Source organism: Cyprinus carpio, chromosome A13 (assembly GCF_018340385.1).
Source record: "Cyprinus carpio isolate SPL01 chromosome A13, ASM1834038v1, whole genome shotgun sequence".
Classification (NCBI taxonomy): Eukaryota; Metazoa; Chordata; class Actinopteri; order Cypriniformes; family Cyprinidae; genus Cyprinus; species Cyprinus carpio.
The window spans coordinates 27,236,229-27,264,064 of record NC_056584.1 but is presented as its reverse complement, the minus strand read 5'-3'; the positions used below and the strand labels follow the sequence as shown (position 1 = coordinate 27,264,064).

General features: G+C 33.8%; 1 protein-coding gene across 1 annotated transcript; it reads left to right on the top strand.

Annotated features, from left to right (window-relative positions):
• The first annotated feature begins 69 nt into the window (after positions 1-69).
• On the top strand, positions 70-26,200 carry LOC109093642 (myopalladin-like). The gene is given in 21 exon segments (XM_042769550.1): positions 70-343; positions 2,276-3,196; positions 8,863-9,038; positions 9,128-9,173; positions 9,415-9,808; positions 9,885-9,959; positions 10,638-10,779; positions 10,955-10,978; positions 11,075-11,191; positions 11,315-12,125; positions 12,237-13,631; positions 15,164-15,305; positions 16,525-16,602; positions 18,798-19,019; positions 19,759-19,908; positions 19,988-20,068; positions 20,980-21,105; positions 22,263-22,470; positions 23,612-23,777; positions 23,894-24,027; positions 25,826-26,200. Coding segments are annotated over 20 exon segments (5,583 nt in total). The 5' UTR covers positions 70-343; positions 2,276-2,279; the 3' UTR covers positions 26,005-26,200.
• Positions 26,201-27,836: the final 1,636 nt, after the last annotated feature.

Here is a 27,836-nt window from a genome sequence, read left to right as displayed (position 1 = left end):
GTGAGGATATTTCCAGCAAACCATTCCAATCATGCACTGCTTCTGCGTCCTCCAGACTGTCGTAGGTGCTTCACAAAGGTGTCACTCTTCTCCTGACAGCAATCTCTCTGGCCAATGAGGAGCGATCGTTCCCTGGCACACGCTTCAAACCCTCCACCTCCCTCAAATAACCTGCCACCGACACGCTGACACACGTTTCTGCTTTAGGTGGTCACTGCGTAGCTAAACTTCGAGGTTAACTTTGCTGAAGACTAGGAAACACTCTGGCAGCTGCGCTGGATTTAAGAGGTTTATAAGCAGGTGCAGCAGACCTAGACGTTGTGGACATTCACACAAATCAAAGGTAAAGCACCTTGTTGTCTAATGACTCGTAATGCTTTCGTTTAACGCATGCAAGGCACTCACTTTTTATCATACTTATAACTTTGGAATAAAACTGCATCCAGCTCTGTATATGCTTTCCATGTCAGTAAATCATGTACATAATAAAGATGCGTTAACTCTCTTATAGAATAGTTTACTGATCATTCTGCTTTTGTAAAAGTGCTTGTAATGAGTAATATTTTTTATAGTGCTCATGTAAAGTGAGCTGAGCTATTATTAGCAGTGACGGGGGGCTGGAGTGTGTTTAATGCACATAACAGCTGTCTGCGCAGGTCTGATGGAAGGGCATCGCTGCTGCGGTTAATTGCAATGACTTGAGTGTCAGTAGCATCTGCAGCGTATCCTCTTTCTGGATTTAATAACAACAGAGGGCCAATGGTAAAAGCCTTTTTCAGATTTTGCTAGGAAGATTAAAATGTGCTGATATTTAGGCTGTAAATATTAAAGGAATTCTGTTTGCGGTGGCACAAAAACCTCTAAATTATCTAAACCAAGTGCTTAAAATGTGCACTGAAAAGATGGTGTAGGATTTCAATTAAAAATTGATAGTAAATTTCACAAATAATTACAAAGAAATGTGATTTATTTTTATTTTTTTCAGTAGAGAGACTGAATTAATATTTTCTTGTAAAATGTACCAGTGTTATTTTAGTATCACTGATAAACTATTATAGTTTTAAATTTTAGTTAAAGTTTTAGTGTTTCTGTTGTGTATTTTGGTAATATTTTGTCGTTTTTATAAATGTCTATATAGCTTTTATTAACTTTTATTTCAGTTTTAGTTATTTTAGTGCATGTAGGTAAACTAAATTAAAATGAGAAATGTTGCCATGGCAACTTGCTGTAATATTTTTTTTAATATTTTTTTTTATTTCAGTTAATGTTAATTTTATTAATTTTATTTTATTTCAGTTAATGTTTATTTTATTGTTTATTTTTATTTTATTTCAAGTTTTTTATGGCTTTAAGTTTAGTTTCACTTTTACAACTTGATGCATTTTATACATTTAAAGAAAATGGCATTTGCTTTTTTTAGCTTTCATAGAAAGCTTTGAAAAATCGGGAAATTTTAGAATTAATATTTCCAGGCCTAAATGAATATATCTTATAGTGAATGTGAATTTTTCTACTCCCAATTTTTATTAGTTTCTCTTTGTGAGTGCAATCTTGTTAGAAATGATTATTAAAACTCCATATCTAGTTACCAAAACTAACTGGAAAAGATATGAATTGTTCCAAATGTGTTCTTATATTCAGAAGGCTCTAAATATCTAACGACTGATCGCATGTTTTAAGAGGAATTCTGTTTGTAGTGGATCAATAAAAGAATAAAATTGGCTTTTATTCTGGATTTTTTTGGAATGCTTAATAGAAATATGAATATATATATTTTTAAAACATGGAAATGTCAGAAAATGTTGTTAACAATTGTCAAGCTCACAGTGATTATGAATTTATCTAGCTGTGTTCTGCTCTAAATATTTTTAATCGCCTGGAAACTGCTTCTTGTGAATGCAATATTGTTAAAAAATTATTATTAAAAGTCCAGTTAAAAATAAATGGTATCCAGGGTGGTAAATACATAAATAATATGTATTTATACATATTATAAGAACAAATAATATAATATTGCATCTCTGATTGCAGTATAAATTCAATATCATATTTTGAATTATGCATCCATGTAAACTAAATAAATTTCTAAAATTAGCCATGATATATACTGTATGCAGAAACATAATGCTAATTTGCTGAAAGCTACTCTCCTTTTTTAGAAAATTTGAAATTACAGTGGGTTAGCAGAAAGCATCATAAAAAACACACAGAGTTTCACCACAGTAGATGATTATTATTGTCGTAATGTTCTCAGTCTTTGTGTTTTTGTGTCCAGCAGCATGCAGGAGAACAGCATGGATCAGCCCACGTCTTTATCGCAGCTTCTGCGTGAGAGTTACCTGGCCGAGGGCCGAGCCCATCACAGACACGGCGAATCCAGCTGCATAGACTCCCCTCGTCGCCTGGTCTACGGGACGCTCAAGGAGAAAGCAGACGACTCCAGTGGGAAAGTGGATCCACAGTTCTCGGACCTGTCTGCCTTCCTGAGCCAGGAGGAACTGGACAAGAGCGTGGATCTGGCCTGCAAAGCGTTCAGCAGCGATCCTCGAGAACGTGAGGAGAGATCCGACGCACCTCCATCAGTGAGCCACTCTAATCTTCCTTCCAACAAACCCTCTCCAGAAGCAGAGGTCATTTCGGAAAGACACACAGTCCAGACTCCCATTCAAGACAGTGCGATCAGGAACGTCAGAAGAGCTAGGGAACCTGCGGCGGATTTCAAAAGACCTCAGAGAAATGCTCCTTACGGCTTGGAGACCCAATCCAAGAAGGAGTTCCTCAACAAAGCAGCTGACTTCATAGAAGAGCTTTCATCTCTGTTTAAAGCCAGCAGCTCCAAGAGAATTCGGCCTCGTACCTGCAAAACCCACCGGAGCCGATGCCAGAACAAAACCCAGCCTGATGGCACTTCATTCTCCATTAATGCAGAAGATCGAGAGAGGCCTATTCTGCTCAACCAACAGATGGAGGAGCCGATGGAGAACAGTGGAGACACGGAGGAGCCGTATGAGGCAGAGGAGCATCAGGAGCCGGAGATGGTGTGTGAGGAACCGGCTCTGATTCAGCCTGAGAGCTCGGAGGAACCCGTGTGTGAACCTCCGCACTTTATACAGAAACTCAAAAGCAGGGAGGTTTCTGAGGGCAGTAAAGTCCAGTTGGATTGTATCGTCAGAGGACTGCCTGCTCCTGAAGTTCGGTGAGTTTAAACTACTTTTATTGATGCATATTGTTAGTGCATTATTATTACTATTGATGCATATTATTAGTGCATTATTATTTGCATATTATTAGTGCATTATTATTACTATTGATGCATATTATTAGTGCATTATTATTACTACTGATGCATATTATTAGTGCATTATTATTTGCATATTATTAGTCTATTATTATTACTATTGATGCATATTATAAGTGCATTATTATTACTGTTATTGATGCATATTATTAGTGCATTATTATTACTATTGATGCATATTATTAGTGCATTATTAATGTAATTGATGCATATTATTAGTGCATTATTATTACTATTGATGTATATTATTAATCACTTAGTATTACTATTGATGCATATAATTAGTCCATTATTATTGATGCATATTATTAGTGCATTATTATTGTTATTGATGCATATTATTAGTGAATTATTATTACTATTGATGCATATTATTAGTGCATTATTATTACTATTGATGCATATTATTAGTGCATTATTATTACTATTGATGCATATTATTAGTGCATTATTATTAGTATTGATGCATATTATTAGTCTGTTATTATTTGCATATTATTGGTCTATTATTATTACTATTGATGCATATTATTAGTCTGTTATTATTTGCATATTATTGGTCTATTTATTATTTTCTATTGACTGTTATTATTTGCATATTATTGGTCTATTATTATTACTATTGATGCATATTATTAGTGCATTATTATTACTATTGATGCATATTATTAGTCTGTTATTATTACTATTGCTCATACAGGAAGCAGCCACCTAGCAACCACATAAAATACTCAGAAACCTTAGCAACTACTCTGAAAATTTTCACTTAGAATTGCTAGTAAATTTCACAAATAATTACAAAGAAACGGCAAGTAACATTGAATTAAACAAGACATTCTGAAATACTGAAATAGTATTTTCTTGTAAAATGTATTCCAGGTATTTTTGTTTGATTTACAATTTTGAAAAAATAATTGTTTGCATATATAACAATGCCTTGACACCCACCCCTTGTGAAAAAGAAGTGCACTTAATTACATTAAATTTGCATTTGTAATGTAGTTTAAATCTTAAAAGTATATTTTTAACCAAATGTATTTAAAGATCATATAATATTAATGAAATAAAAATGTATTTAAAGTGAAACACTTTTGTGACTGTTTTTAACACAATTAAGTACACTTTTAAAAAGTGAAAATTATCATTCTTATTTTTAAAGTACACTATTATGTTTTATTTTGTTATTATTATTAAATTATTATGTTTAAATAATAAATGATAAATGAAGCACACATTTTAATGTGTTAACTTACATTAACACTAAAGCACATGTAAAGTGCTTGATTATGATTTGAACTAATTTTAATTCATATCTAAAGTTAATATATTTTAAATGTACTAGTGTGCATAATAGAAATGACATTAAAGTATACAGTATTTTTGTTTACCATAAATGCTTGTCAATACATTCAGCAGTACTTTTAACCATATTTCAAAAACAATAGAAGTAATTATGAAATTGCATATAAAGATATACTTAAGTCCTTAAGTGGGTCAAAAAAAGCACTCTTAGGGACAGTTCACCCAAAAATAAAAAAATTATGTTATGTTTTAATTTCCTTCATTTTGCTTCATGTTGTTTATAACCTGTATGAATTTCTTACATATCTCGAACACAAAAGAAGATATTTTGAAAAAGGTTGAGTAGTTTGATGGTTGGTGATTGAATTCTTTAAAAAAAAACTCACACAGGTTTGCAACAACATAAAGGTGAATAAATGATGAAATGAAACAGTTGACGGTAGCCATTGAATTCTATTAAAAAAAACTCACACAGGTTTGCAAATAATTAAATAAAGTACAATAAGTAGAAAAGTGTGCTATTTTTCTCAAGGGATCTGTAACACAGTAGCATCTTGGCAACAGGTTTTTCTAGCAAATGCATGCTAAAAATCCACTTTCTCAAGCACTGGCTATGAACACAAAGACGTCTTGTGAAAGTTGACCGTATAACATGCAGTCAGCCATTCTAATTTTGCCACATCAGAAATATGATGTTTTTAGAGTGCTGGCTATGTTTTCGAAGTAGTTTTTTGAAAGTTGACCGTATAACATGCAGTCAGCCATTCTAATTTTGCCACATCAGAAATATCACTTTCTCAAGTTCACAATTGTTGGGATTTGTTTTTTAGTTTATTGTTGTAGTTTTTTGTTGGGGTGTTTGATTGTTTTGAGGTTATTGTTATAGTTTATTGTAGCAGTGACAAATGAATGTCAATTCCTGGCGATGAAAAACAGACAGACGGTGGTACTAGAATGGTGACAGTGTAACAATTTAGTAGAGTTAGCTCGCCAGTCTAATTTTGCCACTCAGAATATGATCTCTTGAGAATTCAGCGAAGTTCCGCCCTACATCTTCAGTAGGAGCACAGTTAGCCAAAGCGTAGTAGAAGATGTGTGTAACAAGATATTTAAAGGAGAATGAGTGCAGAGGTTTGCAAATTATTGCACAATTAGTGCGGATATGATTATAGTTTATTGTAGCAGTGTTTACGAGTGCAGAGGTTTGCAAATTATGGTCTTTATTTAGAAAAAATAAACCACACAATTGGAATGTCACTTCCTTACAGAAAAAACATACTAGGTGGTGGTATAAGATGGCTTGCAGTGCGTTTTTTTATATAGAGTTATGTTACGTTATTTTTTTTATTATTGTTTTTATTTATAATTTTTTTTTTTTAGTTTGTTTTTATTTAATTTTTTTTTTTTTTTATTTATGGTTTTTAGTATTTATTCATATTTTGAATTATCATTTATTTTTATTTAAGTTTGTTTTATTATTATCATATATTATATATATAGATATATTACAGTATACTATATACAAAATAGATTTTTTTTAGTTTGTCATTTTATTAGTTCAAAATTATACTTATTTTATGATTTCTTTAATATTATATTTTTATTTATTTACTTTGCAAAAATTGGTCATGCTTTTAAAATGTTTGCATTTAATAACTATATATATAAATTTATCATGCATTTAACTTCTGTTGCATTTAACAACTTTGTATAAACTGATCATACATTTTACATTTTTGCATGTAATACCTTCATATAAATTGATCGTGTAGTTTTTGCATTGAATAACTATATAAATTGATCGTGCATTTAGCATTTTTACATTCAATAACTTCATATTGATCATGCATTTAACTTTTGTTGTATTAACCAACTTTGTATAAATTAATATATAATTAACGTTTTTGGATTTAATAACATTGTCTGAATTGATCATGCACTTATTGTTTTTGCATTTAATGACTTCATATAAACCAGTCAAGCATTTTATTACTTTTTATAATGTTTTTGTATTTATTGATTTTTTATTAAATTTTATAGCTTTTTATAAATTTGTATAAACTGAGTGATTGCAAATGAATAACTTGGTATAAATTATTCATTTAATAACTTTGTATAAACTGATCATGCATTTAACATTTTTACATTTAAACTAACCATGCATTTAATGTTTTTTTTTATTTAATAACTTATTACATAAATAAAAAAACATAAATTGATGCATTTTCTGTTAGCATAAAGATATCTTGGAAAAACAGAAAGATATATGTTAACATAGCGTATGCTAGACGAAACCTTGAAGTTCAAGCTATTTAGACACCTGTTTTAATTAATTAGGCTATATAAGAATTATTTAATCAAGTAACTTCTATTAAGAAATGATGTTTTCTAAGCATAATTATGGTTCTTAGTGTGTCATTGATGAAACATTAGTGTAACATTACTCAACGCAACCTTCTCACATTGACAGGTCAAGGAAACCCTGCTTTTCTGAGTGTGTTTGTGTGACAGGAGACGTGCTTCGTGTTACATGAGGTCAGCTGACTGAGACACTGTGATGTCAGAAACATTAGGTCGTCCCTCCAGTGACCCAAACTTACTTCACTTTTCAACATTTTATTTACAGCACGATATGAGAATGTTCATCCGACTGTCTCTACAAAGAATCACATGACAATACTTTGTGGAACCATTTAGCTGGATAATTTTCTTTGTGTTAACTTTTCCAAAATCTTCTTAAGTTCTAAGTAACATTTTAGTTATTATACCATGCCTGCAAATGTCAAGTGTTTCTCTGTCAGAGACAAATGCCTGCTAAATATCTATTTTATAGATATATTTATTAGTGGTTTTTGTTTTTGTGTGAGGGGGCTCTATGTTTAGCTCATGCGTGTCGGTCAGGGATGCTGCCGTCCAGTTTTAACAGGGGTTTCAAGGGGTTCCTGTGCTGTGGGTCGAGTCGAAGAGGGGGAAATAGCTTGAACCAGTGCCGATCTATAGCTTGAACAGGTGCAGCCCCCCACAGCTCAGGCTTTCAAAGTAGAGTCTTACTCAATAGAAATGATCCACACTGGCTCATGGATCAAACCCAATGCATTCCAGCCCTGTCTCTCCCATGGAATGAACCACAACTCGTCTCTTATGAGGAATGTTGTAATGTTGTGGTAAAGTTTTATGTTTTGTATTTGGGAATATTATTTTAGCCCATTGATTTATTACTGAATGAATGCTGTTGTGCTTTGTCTTGTGTTGTAGTGTGTTTGATGCAGAGGACTGATTTTGGATGATTTGTGAGATCAGACACATTGAATTGGTTTTGAATATCTTCTTTAACTTCTTTAGTAAATGGCTTCAACCTCACATTAACATCTTGATTTCTGATGGTATATATTTAAGTCAATTTGTTGGTTAATTAGCTGATTTTTGATTTTTGATGAAATCTGTAGAGTTAATTAGGTTAAATTTAGTGTTATTTGTTTTTGGTGGTGTTTGTATGTTTGATGATTTTTGTAGTGTAAATGTGTTTGGTGTTATTTTTCATTTTATTTGGTGAAAATTTACTACTAATTCTGAAGTTTTCTCAATGCTTTTGTTGTCAAACATTAATAAGATTATTTGTGATTTTGTTGTTATTGATTATTAAGAAGTTTTTGAAAGTGAATATTTATTGATAATAGGAAAGTTCCTAAAGATTTTTTTTAGATATAATTTGTGAATTGTATTAATTAGGCAGTTTTTACCATTTCATATGTCCAAAAGCTATTCATCATATTCAATATTCTGCATTATAACCATTTAATTTGTTTGCATAGTGTGATAATGATTTAGCAAAATCTGCCAGCAGTCTTGTTTTTTGATTTACATGGTGCACATTTTGGCTGTCAACCATGAATTGAAAAAAGTTACACAATATTGGTGACTAAAGGCGTTTACTTTTTTTTTGTGAGGCTTGTATTAATGAATTCTGTGAATTTTTTTGGATGTAGCAGTGTTGAATTGAAATCATTTAGTGTCACTAGCACACTTAAAATGTTAAAATAATGTGTTAAATTTTTGTTGTAAATGACCTGGGCTGAAACATTCAGGTCTTTGTTTTAGTCTGTTAATGTCATTATACAATTAAATGTACATTTTCAGCTGAGGGGCAATTTAAAACCAGATGCGTGTTTTAGATTTCCATTCATGAATTTATTGTATTGTTTGTCTGTTCTCGTAGATGTGTGTTCCTGCTCAGGATGTGACATTCTGATTGTGTTTTCCAGGTGGTTTTGTGAGGGTAAAGAGCTGGAAAACAGTCCTGATATTCAGATCATCGCTAACGGTGAGCGACACTCTCTGATCATAACAGAGGCGTTTGAAGAAGACACGGGCAGATACTCGTGCTTTGCCTCCAACTTTTATGGCACAGACTCCACCTCAGCAGAAATCTACATTGAGGGTAAGTAAAATCATTTTGACCATTTTATATGAATAGATGATTGCAGCAACAGTTTAAAATTAAGATTGTATATTTTCTTTATCTTTTAGGAGCGTCTTCGTCAGATTCTGATGTAGAACAACATTTTCAAGCACAGTGAGTTTGCAGATTTTCCAACATGAAGTCATGTGAAAAGAATTAAATGAACCGAAAAAAAAAAATGATGCACAAAAAAATTACATCTAAATTTTTGCTTTTGTTTGATTCTCCATGCACATTAAATGATGGTATCTGTGCAAAGTCCAAGACCACTGGTGAAACATGTATATATATGAACCCCCTGCAGTAACTTCATGGACCCCTAGGGGTTAAAACACATTCACAATTTTTTTTTCAGACTCCATAAAAGATCTGCTCAGCCCAACCCTGCTGTGGTCTTGGTAGAACCCATCACATGCACGTCAGCTGAAGATACCATACCAACTATAACAAACACCTGCGCTGAACCACCAGCACCTTCTGACGCAGAAGAAGTGCCACTGACTGAGCTGATTGCTGACTCAACCTCTAAACAGGAAGATACAGAACTTCTGAGTTCCAAAGCTGTCAGCTCTGAAATACCTGTACTAGAATCAACCGTACCTTTATTAGAACCTCCAACACCGATATCTGAGGTGGAGCCCACTCCACCTATTCCTTCACTGCCCATTGCACCACCATCACCTCCATCACCTCCATCCAGCCAAAGTGTCTCTGATATACTGTTAACACCTCATCAGAGCAATCCTGAGGTACAGAAATCCTCAGTTTTAATTATTCCAACTAAGGCACATCTTTTTCTTACATTCCATGTGTTTTTATTTTCAGAATCTAAATGGCAGCAGTAGTTATCTTCAAAACTTCGATGTAAGGCCCATAATGGCAGCTCCTGTTTTTACAAAGGTAAAGCGAACACGGCTTGTATTTCTAAATCTCGAGTGTCAATGAAATACTGTATAAATAAATGCTTGGAAAAAAAATAGTATTTTAATATTTTGACGTGTTTTAACCTTTTGCATGCAAGCCCAAACGAATTCAAAGAGTCAAAACCTTAGTATGCAATCAGCTATTTTTGCCTGGCAGGCAGTAAAACAGAGACTTTGTGGTGACCCCATTTGACCAGTAAGAAACTACCTGGCAATGCCCTATCTACCCCACAGAACACCCTTTTAAATGCATATAATCCACTGTACACTCTCGCAAAATGGTACCTTTAGGGGTATAACTTCCTGTCACTGGGGCAATACCCTCAAAGGGACACCTTTGTACCTAAAGGGTGCTTTAGTACCATACTTTAGTACCATAGTACTAGTACCATAAAAGTACATATTACTACTCCAGGGTACTAATTCCATTTATGGGTAAAGAAGGTACAAATATGTCCCTTTGAGGGTATTGCCCCAGTGACAAGCTGCTGAACCTCTAAAGGTACAATTTTGTCAGACAATGTACAGAGTAGAAATGGCCTGGAATCCATAAAGTCTCATGGCAGTAGTTTTTATCTTCAGAATATATAAAAATCTAGTTTTAACTTGTTTTCCATCCCATTTTCATTGGACACCATTGTCTCTTTTGGTGCAGAACCTCCAGGATATCCTGGCTGTAGAGAGTCAGCTGGTAGTTCTGGAGTGCAGAGTAAAAGGCATTCCCTCCCCTAAAGTGGACTGGTACCGGGAAGGAACACTTATTGAAGATTCTCCAGACTTCAGGATCCTCCAGAAGAGTATGTATAATTTCAGTGCTTAGTGCATTTAGATATGTGGTTGGATCCATCCTTGAAAACTCCTTGCTGCTGAAAATGTTTCAACCTGTAACTTGAAAAAACTTTTCAGTGCTTGGCTTTTTATTCTTAAAAATTGTTATCTGACAATTCACACATTCTGCTCTTTTCACACCAGAACCAAGATCCATGGCTGAATCTGGTAGGTGGATTTGATTCCCCCTGCTTTGTCAAGGTAATTATTTCATGACACTAACCACCTAACAGTGTACCATTTCTCTGTTTGTGACGACATCAGAGGAGATATGTACTTTGGTTATTGCGGAGGTCTTTCCAGAGGATTCTGGAACATTTACCTGTACAGCCAGCAATAAATATGGCACAATTTCCAGTACTGCAGCATTGAGAGTAAAAGGTAATTTTCTTATTGTGGAATCAATTATTAGATCAGCTTCACTTTAGACTGCATGAATGAAATAAAAATGTATACATCACATCTCAAGACTAATTCTGAACAATATTTTGTCTACATCAATAGGACACAATAATAACAACAACAACCCTAAAACAACAAGCACTTTAACAGTGGAATCCTCCCTCCAGAAGGTTCCAACAACAGAACTGATATCAACAACTTTAAAGCGTAAGCCAGATGTTCCACTGGTAAACAACAACCTTCACTCAAGTATGATTTGCCTTGACCCTTTGAGCTCTGGATTAAAGCATACAGACCTTCAGGATTCTGGAACTCTTTGCTCAGAATCCCTAAATCCTAGTACCCTTCGCCACAACCTCACCACTAGCCTTCCTAGTCTAAACCCTCTCAGCATTGGAAAATACAGCACAGATACTTTCAGGACTAGTTTACCTCAGCTAGACCCTCTCAGCTTCAGTTCTTCTTCACTGAACACAGACTCAAACCATAAGTCTCTCAGCTCTAGCACAACACACTTTGATTCAGGAGGGTCTGGTTTTAACCCTTCCACAGAAGTAACCCAATGTCCATCAAACGGATCAGCCTCCGGCATCACTATGAGCTCTGATGCCTGGGTTGAACCATCACCAAATGGTCCAAAATCTACCCACAGCCCTTCTGTAACTAGTCTCCCACCAGAAAACTCCAGTAACCATCAAGAGCGACCACCTGTTAAACCCCTACCAGAACCCCCAACTTCTTGCCTCAAGACAAGACCTGAGGGTGTGTTAGGGAATCACAATGAATCCCCGCTCTAGTTCTCTCGGGTTGGCTCTCGGGTCGGCCTCCGTGTAACCTTTAAACTCCCGGAGGATGAAGAAGAGGAAGGAATGTCATCCAAAGAACCACCACCAGTGTTGGCTAAACCAAAATTGTAAGTACCAACTTCAGTGTATTGCGAGACAACTTGAGAGTAAAATTACATTTAGGACCTTCTGAAGTAGATCCAACATGTTTGTTTTCGCCTTCTTTTGTCTTATCTTAGAGACCCAGTGCAGCTTCAGATCCTCCACAACCAGGTGCTTTTGGAACAGCAGCAAGAAAATGTTTCCCCAAGCCAAGATTCACCACATTTAGACGGGACAAGTTGTGAGTCAACACCTGTCAAGCCAACTCAACCTCCAGCAAATCCAGCGCCATCACCACTCCAACAACCTCCTCTATTAATGAACTCTGCTCCAATTCCACTGCCAATCCTTGAATCTGTCCCTCTACTTCCTGCAATACCTGCTCCCATTTTAAAAGCTGTACCTGTATCCCAACTGAGCATGCCTTTAACCAATTCCATGCCCTTGCCCCAACTTACTCCATCAGCCACAACCTTACACACCCACCCTCCAATACTTCAACCAAATCTGATTCCTACTACTTTAAGTACTTTTCCACCAGGTATGGTTCCCTCTACCCTACTAACCCAAACGAATGTGGTGCCCACTCTTCCTCAGCTGAATATAGGGCCAGTCTCACCCAATGTGGCTTCAGTCACCCCTATGCCAAGTGTGATACCAACAATCCCAATAACTCAGCCTGGAGGAGCTCCCAACATCCCTATCCCTCCAAATGTGGGACCTTCTGCACCTTTTCCTCAACTTATCATGGCTCCAACAACCCAACCACCTAACCATGTGGTCAACATGCCACCCATTACTCCTTCCACTCATATTTCACAAATAAACATGAATCCAACCAGAACACAGGCATTGATGATACCTGATGCATTAGCATTGAACAACACTGCACCAAAGATAAACACCACCTCAAATTCTCATCCCAGCCTGGCTCCACAAGACACATATTCTCAAGCTGTGTCTTATCCATCCCTGAGTAAAATCACCTCACCTCATCTGGTGAGAAATCAACCTGCACCCATACCGAGTCCAATGTCTCCACCTCCGGTCCACGACACCCAGCCTCCACTTCCTGGGATTATTCCAGTCTCCACCCAGAGCTTCAGCTACACAAGGCCAAAGGAGTTCATCACTGCCCAGATGATCTCTCCTATGAGGAGTCCTTCCCCAACTGAGTCTCCTGTTCCAATGCTCCACGAGTTAGCTGCACAGATATTCCCGAAGTCGACACGGGAGCTCATGTCGCCCGTCAACCAGTTATCTCCATCCCCAAGAAAGTTCCCAACAAGAGTTCTAGAGTGTCCAAGCAGCCCACCATATGTGTCCTCACCACCTCTACTGCCTCCCGGGATGGTGAATTCAGTGTTTTCTTTTAGACCTCAGTCACCCCTACAAGCTTCTTCACCAACGTCTAGCAGCTCCACCCCTAGCCCCATCCAAAATCCAGTGGCCTTCCTTAGTTCAGTCCTTCCTTCACTTCCAACATCTCCTCCAACCAATGCCATGGGGTTGCCTAAGAGGGCCCCACCTGGGTAAGCAAACACAAACACATTTTATCATAACAGAGGTTTTCAACCTTTCAACCCTTCTCCCGTTGGATCCACTGTCCTGCAGATCCACTGTCCTGCAGTTCCTACCCTAATCAAACACACCTGAAGCAGCTAATCAAGTTCTTCAGGTGTGCTGAAGCAGGTTGGAACAAACTTTTCAGGACAGTTGGTCCCCAGGAGCAAGGTTGAAGACCTCTGCCTTGTAATATTTTAATATCATAAAATGGTTTGAAGGTCACACTTTCTCTTAATGGGATAGTTCACCCAAAAATAAAAAAAATACCCCATGATTTACTCACCCTCAAGGCATCCTAGGTGTGTATGACTTTCTTCTTTCAGACCAATCCAATCGGAGATATAATAAAAAATGTCCTGACTCTTCCAAGCGTTATAATAGCAGTGAATGGGTGTTATTTTTCAATAGTCCACAAGATTTCTAATAAAGCGCATCCACCCATCATAAAAAGTGTCTCCGATGGCTCCGGTGGTGGGACTGGGGGGTGGGTGGTGGGTTTGGTGTTAGGAATATTGGAGTGTTGTGGTGAATTTTTGTATTTTTGTAAGAAAAATATTCTTATTTAAAACTTTATCTCTCACTTGTTCTAACTGTCGTACTTCCAGTGTAGCGTAAGCTCCGGTGAGAAGTGAGGAATATGGAAACACAGAGGAGAGAGCAAAACAAAAAAACAGCCACAAATTAGAAGTACAAAACGACGCCTACATCCTACGTCATCCACCAGAATGGCGTTATTGTGAACGCTCACACAACAGTTAGTGGAAGCAAGATATTAATGCTTATGAAGTTTTAAATATGGATATTTTTCTTACAAAAATGCTTTAGCACGCCTTTATTCACCCCCACCCCCGGAGACGTGTGGGACACTTTTTATGATGGATGGATGCGCTTTATTGGACTTCTTTTGGACTACTGAAAAATAAACACCCATTCACTGCCATTATAAAGTTTGGAAGAGCCAGGACATTTTTTAACAGAACTCCGATTGGATTCGTCTAAAAGAAGAAAGTCATATACACCTAGGATGCCTTGAGGGTGAGTAAATCATATGGTAATTTTATCCCTTTAAAGGGATAATTCAACTTAAATTTAAATTGATTCATCGTTTACTTGCCCTCATGTTACAAATCCATATGAATTTCTTCTGTGCAACACAAAGGGTGGATTTTTGTATATCCTGGCTGTTTTTTCAATACACTGAATGTGAGTTGAGGACTGGGGCTCTCAAGTTTCAGAAAGGATGCAGTACCATAAAGTACCATAAAAGTGGTCTATATGACTTGTGCACTATATTCCAGATAGCTGAAGCCTAATCTAATGATAGCACTCCAATGGGCTGTTAATCATTGTGACTAGACTAAACTGGCTAGTTGAGCTAAATAATGACACTATGGTCTTTTTAGAGCTTTTTTACAGCATAATTTCTATGTGTCTCATATTTGAAGATGTATTTGTATCCTATTTTAATGCCTTACCTCAGTCTTTACTCCATGTTCAGGCCCCAAGCTGCACTGAAAAAGAATCAAAGAGGTTCCAGACTCATGTCTGATGACGACATCCGCGGGAGCAAGGAAGCGCTTTTACAAGATATTGAGAAGAAGTTGCGATTTAAAGATGAACAGCTTCATTTTGGGCAGCAGGTACATGGTGTCATAAAAACTACAGAGATATAAAGGGGTTTTGTTTGACCAGTGTATAGTACAAAAAGTAGCCTGTGCTTTTCCAGGATTGATAGATATAGAATTGCTCATCTTCTGTTGTTCACTGAACTTTGAGTTATGGGTTTCTTTAAGTGAGACTCTAATACTGAGGGTTTAATCGTGGTTTGTAATAGTTAAGTTACACAAAACACTGATTGAAGGAGATGGAGGAGGAATAGGGAAGAAAAATATCCCCCTAAATAACATGTTCTAAGTATCACAGCTATACTCTGAAATAAATCCTTGCTACCCATTATGACAAAATAGCTAAGACTTCATAATTATATCAGCAAAAACATGTTATTTTTTTCCCCTCTTGTTCTTAATAAGCTTTTAAGCATCTTTTTGATTTTGAAACTGAATCTAACTCTTGGTTGGCTTGCACCAAATGCAAAAATATATATAAAAATATATTTTTGTTGTAGAAAAATGATGCCATGTGAAAATTACAGACGGTTTTATAAATAGATAATTATATAATTATCTATACAGATTTGTAATTCCTTCATGACACCATATTTAATTTTTTATTATTTTGATATATCGCTGTACTGTACATGGCATCTGTGAAGTAAAATTCACATGCATGCTTGCAATTTTTCCTACTTTTTAATTATTTTTGATTTTGCATTTGCATTTATATTTATATTTGTACTTTATATCATAGTCCTGGTAATATTTAGGTGTTCTGCAAGGGTATTTATAATGCAGACTTAAATTAAATCTATGTTTAAAGTCAACATGAAATCCAAACCTACCTCTTTTCCCATTAAATATCCTGTTTCACATCAGGCTGTTTCATGTTCAGGTGTTTCATGTTGATTTTAAATGTCAGCATTATTGTTTGAGGGCTTCATTAAATCTAATACTTGCTGACTGCATTTATAAATGAAAACCTTTTGTTTTCATTTCTGTTTGTGGTCTGTATATATCCATGCACCATTTAGTGGCTTTGCATCCCATTTAAGGATCCGTTTACACATTCTAACACATTTCATGTGTCAAATGTGCATCCGCATCATGCCTCGTATTAACATTGTACACACTGGAGTGTTTCCCGTCTGAGTAACACTATAGAAACACTATTTATCACACATTTGTATTGATGTGTGACTAGTGTCTGTGTTTACATCACCGTCATTCATCCTGTCCTCCATAGAAGCCGAATTATTGGGGGGAAGTGAGCCGCCCGCTCGGACCAAACATTCCCACCGCAACTGTCATTAACTATGACGAGGTACAAGGAATTTTCTCCATTGCAAGCAGTGCTTTGTTCTGAAGTGCATTAGTTTCATAATCTGAGAATCATCCAGAAGCAAGATGAGCTCATTTAAAGCTGTGGTTTTTTCCACTAATGGAACTGCATGGATAATAACTCCGTTAAGAGGAAGATGCAGTACATTTCTTTAGTAACACTTTATGATAAGGTTACTTTTGTTAAAATTAGTTAACATGAACTAACAATAAAAAAAGACTCATAAAGCATTTGTTAATTTTAGTTAAATTCAATGTATCTTTTTATTAACTAATGTTATTTTATTAACTAACATGTCATAAATTAGATTAGTATAGAAAGATATTTGATTAGATATGACATATTAGTTTTAATAAGAGTAATAAATGAAATAACAAATTGTTAGTTAGTTAATGCATTAACTAATGTTAACCAATGGGACCATATTGTAAAGTGTTACTGTTATGTAAAATTAATTGTATGAATGTTTAAGGCCATACTTATTTTAAAATCTACTAATTATACATTAAAACCTAAAATTAGACTTGTTTAACATTTTTTTTTTTTTTAAAGTAGCCGCATCCTTGTGAATCGTAACTAATACTTCTAACTAGAAGTCTGTCACAAAAGATTATGCATGAGCAGCTTTAGTTTAATTTAATGCTACATGTTACATACTAACTAAATGAGAATATTAATATGGATATTAATGGATATCTCAAACAGAAGCAACTATGATATGAGCACTACATCTGCAGTTTGTTTTCAGTGCAAACACAGTTCAGTGTCTGTAAGAATGAAATGTGAATGCAAACAGAATCTGTGAGTAAAGATGATCGCTGTGCTGGAGAGACTGGACACAGATAGGAATGAACAGGGCTCTTCTGTATTATAAATAGAGGTGACTGCATTCAGACATGTTGGCGGACACTCAGAACTGAAGGCGAGCTGTTACCAGACAGGCCTCTTGAGATATAATAGGCACTTTTAAAATGGGAAGGTGTGTTAAAGGAGTCATATCATAGCTATTTAGTAACCTAATATTTATTAGTATTTACTTTATTTATTTTTGCGCCAAAAACATACATAATTTAGTTTTTTATGACCATTTTTCATCCTCACTATAAACATCAGAATATATGCAAGCTTGTTTCCACCATGGAATAAAAATATAAAAAAGTAATTGCAACTTTATCTCGCAATTCTGACTTTTTTTTCTTGGAATTATGAGTTTAATCTTGAAAATTCTGACTTTTATTCTTAGAATTCTGAGTTTAATCTTGAAAATTCGGACTTTTTTCTTGTAATTCTGAGTTTAAATCTTGAAAATTCTGACTTTTTTCTTAGAATTCTGAGTTTACATCTAGCAATTCTGCTTTATATGTTTTTGCCATGGGATAAAAAAAAAAAGATAAATGGCAATTCTGACTTTTTTTCTTGATTTTTATCTCACAATTCTGGACTTTTTTTTTTTTTTTTTTACATCTTGGAATTCTGAGTTTAAATCTTGAAAATTCAGATTCTGTTTTTTTTTCTTAAAATTATGTCTTTTTAAATCTTGCAATTCTGAATTAATTCTGAGTTTAAATCTTGAAAATTCTGACTTTTTTCTTTGTATTTTTTTTTTATGTGTTGAAATTAATGCTAAATGTGACTTTTTATCTCACAATCTAAGTTTATATCTCACAATTCTCACGTTTCCTCCAAGCATTGCAGAGAAAAAGTGTCTGAGTTGTGAGATTTAAAAAAAAAGTCAAAATTACCTATAATCACAATTATTATTATTATATATTTTTTTCCTCTGCTGGAAATAAGCTTCCATAAGAACATGATGTTTTGGGGTTTTTCTCCACAAAGCCCTCTTCATACTGTAATTGGTTTGCATGTTGTCAGATGTGTCACGCAAACACGAGTTCACTCTGATGTGTTCTGGTACCTTGTTAAATAAACTGACCACTGTTTAGCATCAGCAATCATCAGATATCTCATTGTTTGTTTGTTTATTGTTAATTTTAGACATAACTGTGATCAGTTTGATTGTTTAATTATGCGACATTCGGGTAGCAACTGTGGGCAATGTCTCCAAAGAACCTGGAAAACCTTTTTCAAAGCTTCTTTAATTAGTATGAAAACATAAATGGGGCACATTCACAAATGATCTCAGATAATAAGTTCATTGGTAATGATGTGTTTTGCAGGAATACAAGGTGTCGAGCTTTGAGCAGAGGCTATTGAGTGAGATCGAGTTTCGTTTGGAAAGAACTCCAGTTGAAGAGTCGGACGATGAAGTTCAGCACGATGAAATTCCCTCCGGAAGATGCATCGCGCCCATCTTCGACAAGAAACTGAAGCACTTCAGAGCTGTGGAAGGGATTCCTGTCACATTTACCTGTAAAGTTGTTGGAATTCCTGTTCCTAAAGTGAGTTTTGACAGTCTGTGATGTTATTCTTATGCATGCTCAGAAAATAACACTTTTATTGTGTTCACTACCATTCAAGGTTTGGGGTTGGTAAGACTTCTTTTTTGTTCCTAAAGTGAGTTTTGACAGTCTGTGATGTTATTGTTTATGTTTTTAATGTTTTTGAAATTAGTCTCTTCTGCTCACAGAGGCTGCATTTAATTTGATCAAAAATACAATAAAAATTGTGACATATTTAAACAATTCAAAATATCTGTTTTCTACGTGATTCTATGTTAAACTGTAATTTATTTCTGTGATGCGCAGCTGTATTTTCAGCATCATTACTCCAGTCTTCAGTGTCACATGATCTTCAGAAATCATTCTAATATGATGATTTGCTGCTCAAGAAACATTTCTGATTATTATCAATGTTGAAAACAGTTGTGCTGCACAATATTTTTGTGAAAACTGTGATGCATTTCATCTTTCAGGATTCTTTAATGAACAAAAAGTTCAAAAGAACAGCATTTATTTTAAATTGAAATCTTTTGTAACATAATAAATGTCTTTACTGTCACTTTTAATCAATTTAATGCATCCTTAATGAATAAAGTACTCAATTCTTTTACATAGCTGAAAAATCCGGGTTAGTGCTTGTAGATTAAATAATTAATTTATGCTTCTTGTACAGTTGAGATCAATCTTCAAGCATAGCAGAAACATAAATATAGATGTTGATTTTGTACTTTTCACGCAGGTTTACTGGTTTAAGGATGGGAAGCAGATTTTGAAGAGAAACGAGCACTATAAGAAGATCAGAGAGGGTGATGGGACGTGTTCGTTACACATAGAAGCCGTCACAAGTGATGATGATGGCAATTATACGGTCATGGCAGCGAATCCACAGGTAACATTAGGACAAAATCATCAGAAATGACTGTGAATCGTAGTTTAAATGACAGTCAAGCCTGTTTTCATGTCCACAGGGTCGAATAAGCTGCTCTGGACATTTGATTGTCCAAACAGGTCCCGTGCGAAACCGGCCCATGGTTCACTCGCAGAGGTGAGTCGCATCAATGCTTAGTCTTCATACACATATACATACTACCGCTCAAAGGTTTGGGACTTGTAATGTTTTTAAAAAAGTCTCTTTTGCTCATCAAGGCTGTGTTTATTTGGTGAAAAATACAGAAAAAAAACTGTAATATTGCTAAATGTTATTGCAATATAAAATAATGGTTTCTATTTTATTATCCTTTAAAATATAATTTATTTCTGTGATGCAAAGCTGAATCTCCATCAGCTATTACTCCAGTATAAAGTGTCACATGATCTTCAGAAATCATTCTAAAATGCTGATTTATTATCAGTGTTGTGCTGCTTAATATTTTTTTGGAGGCTGTGATACTTTTTTAAGGATTCTTTGATGAATAAAAAGTTAAAAAGAAGAGCATTTATTTAAAATAGAAATCTGTTTTAACAATATACACTACTGTTCAAAAGTCTGGGGTCAGTACATTTTTATTTTCTTTTTTTTTTTTGAAAGAAATTAAAACTTTTATTCAGCAAGGATGTGTTAAATTTGTAAGAAGTGATAGCAAAAATTTATATTGTTAGAAAAGATTTATATTTTGAATAAATGCTGTTCTTTTGAAATTTTTATTCATCCAAGAATCCTGAAGAAAGTATCGCAGTTTGTTGCCATCATTGATAATTCTGATAATAAATCATCATATTAGAATGATTTCTGAAGATCATGTGACACTGAAGGCTGGAGTAATGATGCTGAAAATACAGCTGCGCATCACAGAAATAAATTACAGTTTAACAGACATTCACATAGAAACCATTATTTTATATTGTAATAACATTTTACAAGATTAGTTTTTTTCTGTATTTTTAATCAAGTAAACACAGCCTTGATGAGCATAAGTCTTGTATATAAAGTTGGTTTCCAGTTGCAATGGCTGACAAAGAGACAAGTTTTATAGACTTGCGTGTGTAATATTTCTGTTTTCAAGAGCGCTTCTTTCGTCCGCACTTCCTGCAGGCTCCGGGAGACATGTCGGCTCACGAGGGACAGCTCTGTAGGTTAGACTGCAAGGTACTGGAGATATTCCAGCACGACGTACCTGACAGTGATCCCAAAATATTTGAGCACTTTAAAATGTCTGAACATCATTGCATTTGGAGTCCTAGCAGACTTAATAAACAACATCCCTTGAGCAAAAGAAGTACACTTCAGCATACTTTTAAAACAAGTACTTACTGAAAGAAAATAGGCCTACTTTAAATAATATACTGAAGTGCAAACTGAATGTAATGTTTTTGACACCATTGCATGTTAATTGCAATTAAATGAAAATGTATTATAGTTTAAATTTATATTAAATGCAATTATTCAAACTTAAGAAGATAGAAATTTATCATCCTGCTTAAATTATATTAAATGCAATTATTCAAACTTAAGAAGATAGAAAGCAGGACTTAAGTGTCCTGCTGAATGTACTGACAAATATTTATTGTTTTAATAACATATACTTTGTTGTTTTTTTTATTAATATTTTAGTTTAACATTTTCCGTTTTCATTTCAATTGTAACATTTTAGTGATTTTTTTTATGTCTATATAGTTTTATTAATTTTTACTATTGTTTAGTACATCAAGTTAAAATAAATTAAAATAAGAAATGTTGCCGTGGCAACTACCTGAAATAAAATAACATTTTATATTTTATTTCAGTTTACATCCATTTCATTTCAAGCAACAAAAACTTATTTTTTATGGTTTTAATATTAGTTTTAGATTTCTGTTATAACCCGCACTCACAATATATTTTAAAATAAAAAGTCTAATTTGACATTATGCATTGTACAAGTGCATTTTGTAAATCTTACTTAAGTGCATTAAGAAACATGGTCATGAAAGTCACTTAAGTGGCGTTGTATTTCGTTGTATCATTTAAAACTATTTAAATTATTTTTGTCTAATTTCAAAATGCTTGAAAAGTGATTGAAGTGTCAGCTGTCTGTTATCATGTTTACATGCACAGCAAATATCAGCTTATTAAAATACGCAGTTAAGCATGCATTCCTGTCACTTTAAGTCATGCTTAAGCTGTTTATGACCTTACTCTGATAAAAGAAGATGTTTATATGCTTAACCATAATCGGCTTAAGAACGTGCATGTAAACGCACTCAGTGACAAATAAGATGTTGCAGAAAGAGTCCTCATGCCCTGAACCCTCCTCTGCTGTTTAGGTGAGTGGGTTACCTCATCCTGAAATCATGTGGCTCCTGAACGGGAAGCCCATATATCCAGACCTCACTCATCGCATGCTTGTGAGAGAAAATGGCATCCATTCTCTAGTTATTGACCCTTTGACTCAAGCTGATGACGGGACGTACACCTGCATCGCCTCAAATAAAGCTGGACAGAGTTCATTCGGCCTCCAGCTCAAAGTAGTGGGTAAGAGCCAGTCTTTTTTACATTAAAGTTCTGGAAAGTCCATTTCTGCCACATAAGAAAAAAACTTGTGCTTTGGTAAATCATTATTATGACTTAGAACGTCTTAGTTATGACATAAGTCAAAATTATGAGATAGAAATGTATATTTTTTAAATTATCGAATAGTAAGTCATCACGAGACGAAAAGTCATAATTATTGACAATAAAAATTACTGTCTTTATGGCTTAGTATATCATGCTAAGATTGTGCTTTGGTAAATCATAAAATAAAAAATTAAAAAATCATAAAATCAAAATAATGTGCTTTCGTAAATCGTATTTATGACTTAGAATGTCATAGGTATGACATAATTCATAATTATGAGATAGAAAATGTATAATTGTGACAAAAAATAAAAATGATGGCACATTAAGTCATCATGAGATGAAAAGTCCTAAATATGGAAATAAAAATTATGAGTCTTTATATATCATAATTTATCTTAATATGATGACTTTATCTCATTATATTGACTTTTTATGTCATCATAATTTCATACTGTCTCATTTTTTACTTTATCATAAATTCATGCCAGTTTTGACTTTCTCACAATTATGACTATTATGGATACGAGCATGTTTGCATTACTTTTTAATTCCATAATTATGCCATTATAAGACTTGTCTCATAAATTCTAACTTTATATCTAATAATCTAATATCTAATTATGACTTTTCATGTAATAATTTGGATTATTATTATTTATTTATTTTTTTACTTTTTGTCATAATTTCTACTTATGTCATAATTGACTTATCTCATAATTATAACGTTTTGTCTAAGACTTAATATTTTTGACTTTATATGTTATAATTTAACTTGTCATAATTTACTTTTCATGTCATAATTATAATCTATCTCAGTGTTTTATCTAATAGTTATGACTTTTTATGTCATAATTTCGACTTGTCGATTTATTCATTAAATCGCAGTTGCGAGTTATAAAGTCAGAATTGTGAGAAAATAGTCTTTTTTTTTCAGAATTGGACTTTACATCTCACAATTCTGAGAAAAGAAGCCAGGATTGCAAGTTTATATCTTGCGATTCTGACTTAACACAAATATTTGACCCTCTTTTCTCTGTCAAATGAACACATGCAGAAAAAGAGCTGAAGCAGGCGCCTCATTTTGTGGAAAAGCTGCAGAACACGGGCATCGCTGAGGGCACCCCGGTGCGTCTGGAGTGCAGAGTCGTGGGAATGCCGCAGCCGCTCATCTACTGGAAGAAAGACAACGACACAATCCCTCACTCAGTGGACAGAGTCAGGTGAGTCTGGAACAGGCGTGAAACCAGATCAACACTGTGCCTGAGGCCATAAATGCACTATATATTAAGCATATTAGTACTTTTGAAATTCAGATTCTGTGTCTTTGTCATCCCAGCATGCATCAGGACACTACAGGTTATGTTTGTCTACTGATTCAACCGACCAGAAAGGAAGATGCTGGCTGGTACACCGTGTCTGCAAAAAATGAGGCAGGGATCATATCATGTACAGCCAGACTAGACATATATGGTGAGTCAGTCATATTTTTTAATATTTCAGCACTATAAATCAGTAAAGTTACAGTGCCTTTACTAGCTGGTGAGAAATAAATAAAGAGAGCTAAATTAAACTCCATCTAAAACTATTTTAAAAGTGTTTTTTATTGTATATTTTAGTATTTTTTTTATGTTTTTTTAATGTGTTTTTTTTAATAAACATAAAACATTGAATTAAAATTGCATATCTTTTTTATATTATTGTATTTTAAACATATTAACATGTTATATGATATTAAATTAAACTTGCATATCATACTCCATCTAAAACTATTTTAAATATAATATTTCTCATTGTTTTAAGAAATTATTCTAATCATTACATATTAAACTATTATATTATACTCCATCTAAAACTGTTTTAAATTATATTTTTCTGATTATTTAAAGACATTTTTGAATAATTACATTAAATTCCACTCCTATATTATACTCCACCTAAAACTATTTTAAACATAATATTTCTCATTATTTTAAGAAATTATATATATTATTTTAACAAATTATTCTAATAATTACAAATTAAACTACTATATTATTCTCAAAGATGTTTTAAATGGAATTTTTCTGATTATTTAAAGACGTTTTCTAATAATTAAATTAAATTCCACTACTACACATAAATCTATTTTAGATATATTTTTTCTAATTATTTTAAGAAATAATTATAGTAGTTAGACATTAAACTGCTATATTATACTCCATCTGAAAACCACTTTAAACATATTTTTTCTAGTTATTTTAGACATAACTAGTTATAAATGTAGAAATAACTAGTTATTTTAGAAATAAATTATTCTAATAATTACAATGCATGTTTTTATGACCTTATATACAGTATTAATATAGACACAACACTGTATGTTTGTATTTTATTAAATTGTGACCCTGCCTGTGAAAACCCAGCCAAAGTATTTTTTTTTTGCAATATACTGTTTTCTGCATAAAATCATCCTTCATAAAGATGTAGAACATTCTGTGAAAATATAACCTTTGTATATTTAATATTGACTGAGTAAGGCCGTGTTAAAGATTGAAATCATAGTGAAATTAATGGTTGAAATTAAACTTTGATGCTTGTTATCTCATGATGAGATTTTGAGACTTTAGCCTGGATTTCACAGTGAACTGCAAAAAGTTGATTAATAAAGATAAAAAATGTTCTGAAATATACACATTCTCTTATACAGTTATATCACATTTAATCCAAAAATGCTACAAGATGTAGTTTTGTCAGCTATCTGAATTTAAAAATGTGACCCTGTAGCACAAAACCTTCTTAAGTGTATTTTTTTCAAAATTGAGATTTATACATCATCTGAAATCTGAATAAATCATCTTTCCATTGATGTGTGGTTTGTTAGGATAGAACAGTATTCGTCTGAGATGCAACTATTTGAAAATCTGGAATCTGAGGGTGCAAAAAAATCTAAATATTAAGAAAATCATCTTTAAAGTTGTTCAAATGAATTCTTAGCAATGCATATTACTAATCAAAAATTAAGTTTTGATATATTTACGGTAGGAAATTTACAAAATATCTTCATGGAACATGATCTTTACTTAATATCCTAATGATTTTTGGCATAAAAGAAAAATGTATAATTTTGACCCATACAATGTATTGTTGGCTATTGCTACAAATATACCCCAGTGACTTAAGACTGCTGTTGTGCTCCAGGGTCACAAATATATATAAAGTTACTCACCTCACATGCCGAATGCAGGAGATTTTCAGTAACAGATATTTCCAAACGTGTTGTGTTCTGCAGCTCAGTGGTATCAGCACGTTCACCCACCGATGAAGAAAGCGCAGCTCAGCGGCAGTCGATACGCTGCTCTCACCGGACAGGGTCTGGATATAAAGTCAACCTTCCCCATGAGTGACAACGGCCTCGTCATATTCTCCGCCTCCCAACCAGAGCGAACGGCAGAAAGTGAAGAGCTGTAGACGCTCGCAGCAGATCTTTTAAACTAGCAAACAAGAATCTGATGTCTCTGCACTCGTTTGTAGTCGAAGTACAAATGTCCTCACCCTCAGGTCATGTGAGATCAGGATGAGTTTGTTTCTTCATCAGATTTGGAGAAATGTAGCATTGCATCACTTGCTCTGCAGTGAATGGGTGCCGTCAGAATGAGAGTCCAAACAGCTGATAAAAACATCACAATAATCCACAAGTAATCCACAGCACTCCAGTCCAGCAGTTAACATCTGGAGAAGACAAAAGATGAAACAAATCCAGCATTAAGACGTTTTTACCTCAGATATGAGTCTATAATAATTTTACAAATTTATGTGAAAAAGTGTTCTGGTGTGAATCAGGAGAGAAATCTGCACAGATCAAGCAGCGTTTAAACAGCTCTAAACAAATATGTGTCTGGATTTTGATGTGAGAGACAACAGGAGATGCACTTTTTCACTCGGACTCTCATTCTGACAGCACCCATTCACTGCAGAGGATCCACTCATCTACATCTTACAGGACCTGAAGGTGAGCACCGTTTCAGTTTGGCTGAACTATATCTTTAAGCTGATTTGGATCTGAGCATCTGAACAGGTTGCTTTTCCTCACCGCATTTAACATTATTTGCACATTAATTTTTCCTTTAATTTTGATGAAATATGTGCCTTTTGAGGCATTATGCAATTTTGTTCTGGTCCGTTTGTTGTAACTTTTTGGCTGTTCTGCCTTTTGCATTTTAATCTGGTCTTTTTGTTGGCCTGTGTGTCTGTTGTATTACAAGCTGCGAATGTGAGCTTCAGCAGATCTCTCTAACACACGAACGACTGCTTTCGTTTCATGCTTCGGTGTAATAAAGAAAGCATGCGAGATTCAGACTGTCATCTGATCGTAAATGAAGCTGCTGCACTGCTGAAACTGATCTAATCTATCTATTTAATAAAGTACTACACAAGAATAGGTGTATCTAAATTCTCTTACGCTGCATGTGGAAGGAAAAATAATAATTCTGTCTTGTTTATATAATGAATACTGCTGCTTCAGATGATTCTCTGTATAGCAATATAACAGAAACTTATATTAATAAGATTATATATAAGTTGTTGTTGAAGTTTACAAAGCCAATGTATTGTTATACAGTCACTAGAATAAAGAAATGAAAATACCTAATTTGTGAAAATGTACAATAGTTGTTTTTCTTGAAAATAAAGATATATTTATTCAAACAAACACTCTCTTCTTCAATGTGTTGCATTGTTATCAAACAGCACTTATTATTATTATTATTATTAATCATTGCTATATATATATATATATTAGGGCTGTAATGATTATCACGATTAAATATATCCAAATAAAATATTTGTTTATATAATATATGTATGTGTACCAGGGTATATATATAATTATCCTGAATATTTGACATAAATAATTTTTTGAAAAAATTACATGTATAAATTTATAATATTTATATTCTTATATTTGTATAGTAATATAAATATAAATTTACAATATATAAACATAACATATTCTTCTTAAATATATACATGCATGTGTGTGTATTTAATATATAAAATAAATATCACAGTATTAAGATATATTCTGTAAACAAAACTTTTTATTTTGGATGTGATTAAATCGTGATTAATCATTTGACAGCCCTAATATATATATATATAAAACATCCTGAACTTTGAATAAATAATTTTTAAAAAATTCTAGAAATATTATTTAAATTAATTTTTATAGTAATAAAGTATATAATTTATTGCTAATAAATAATTAATTTTTAAATTCAGATTTCATATTAAGAATCTCTCTC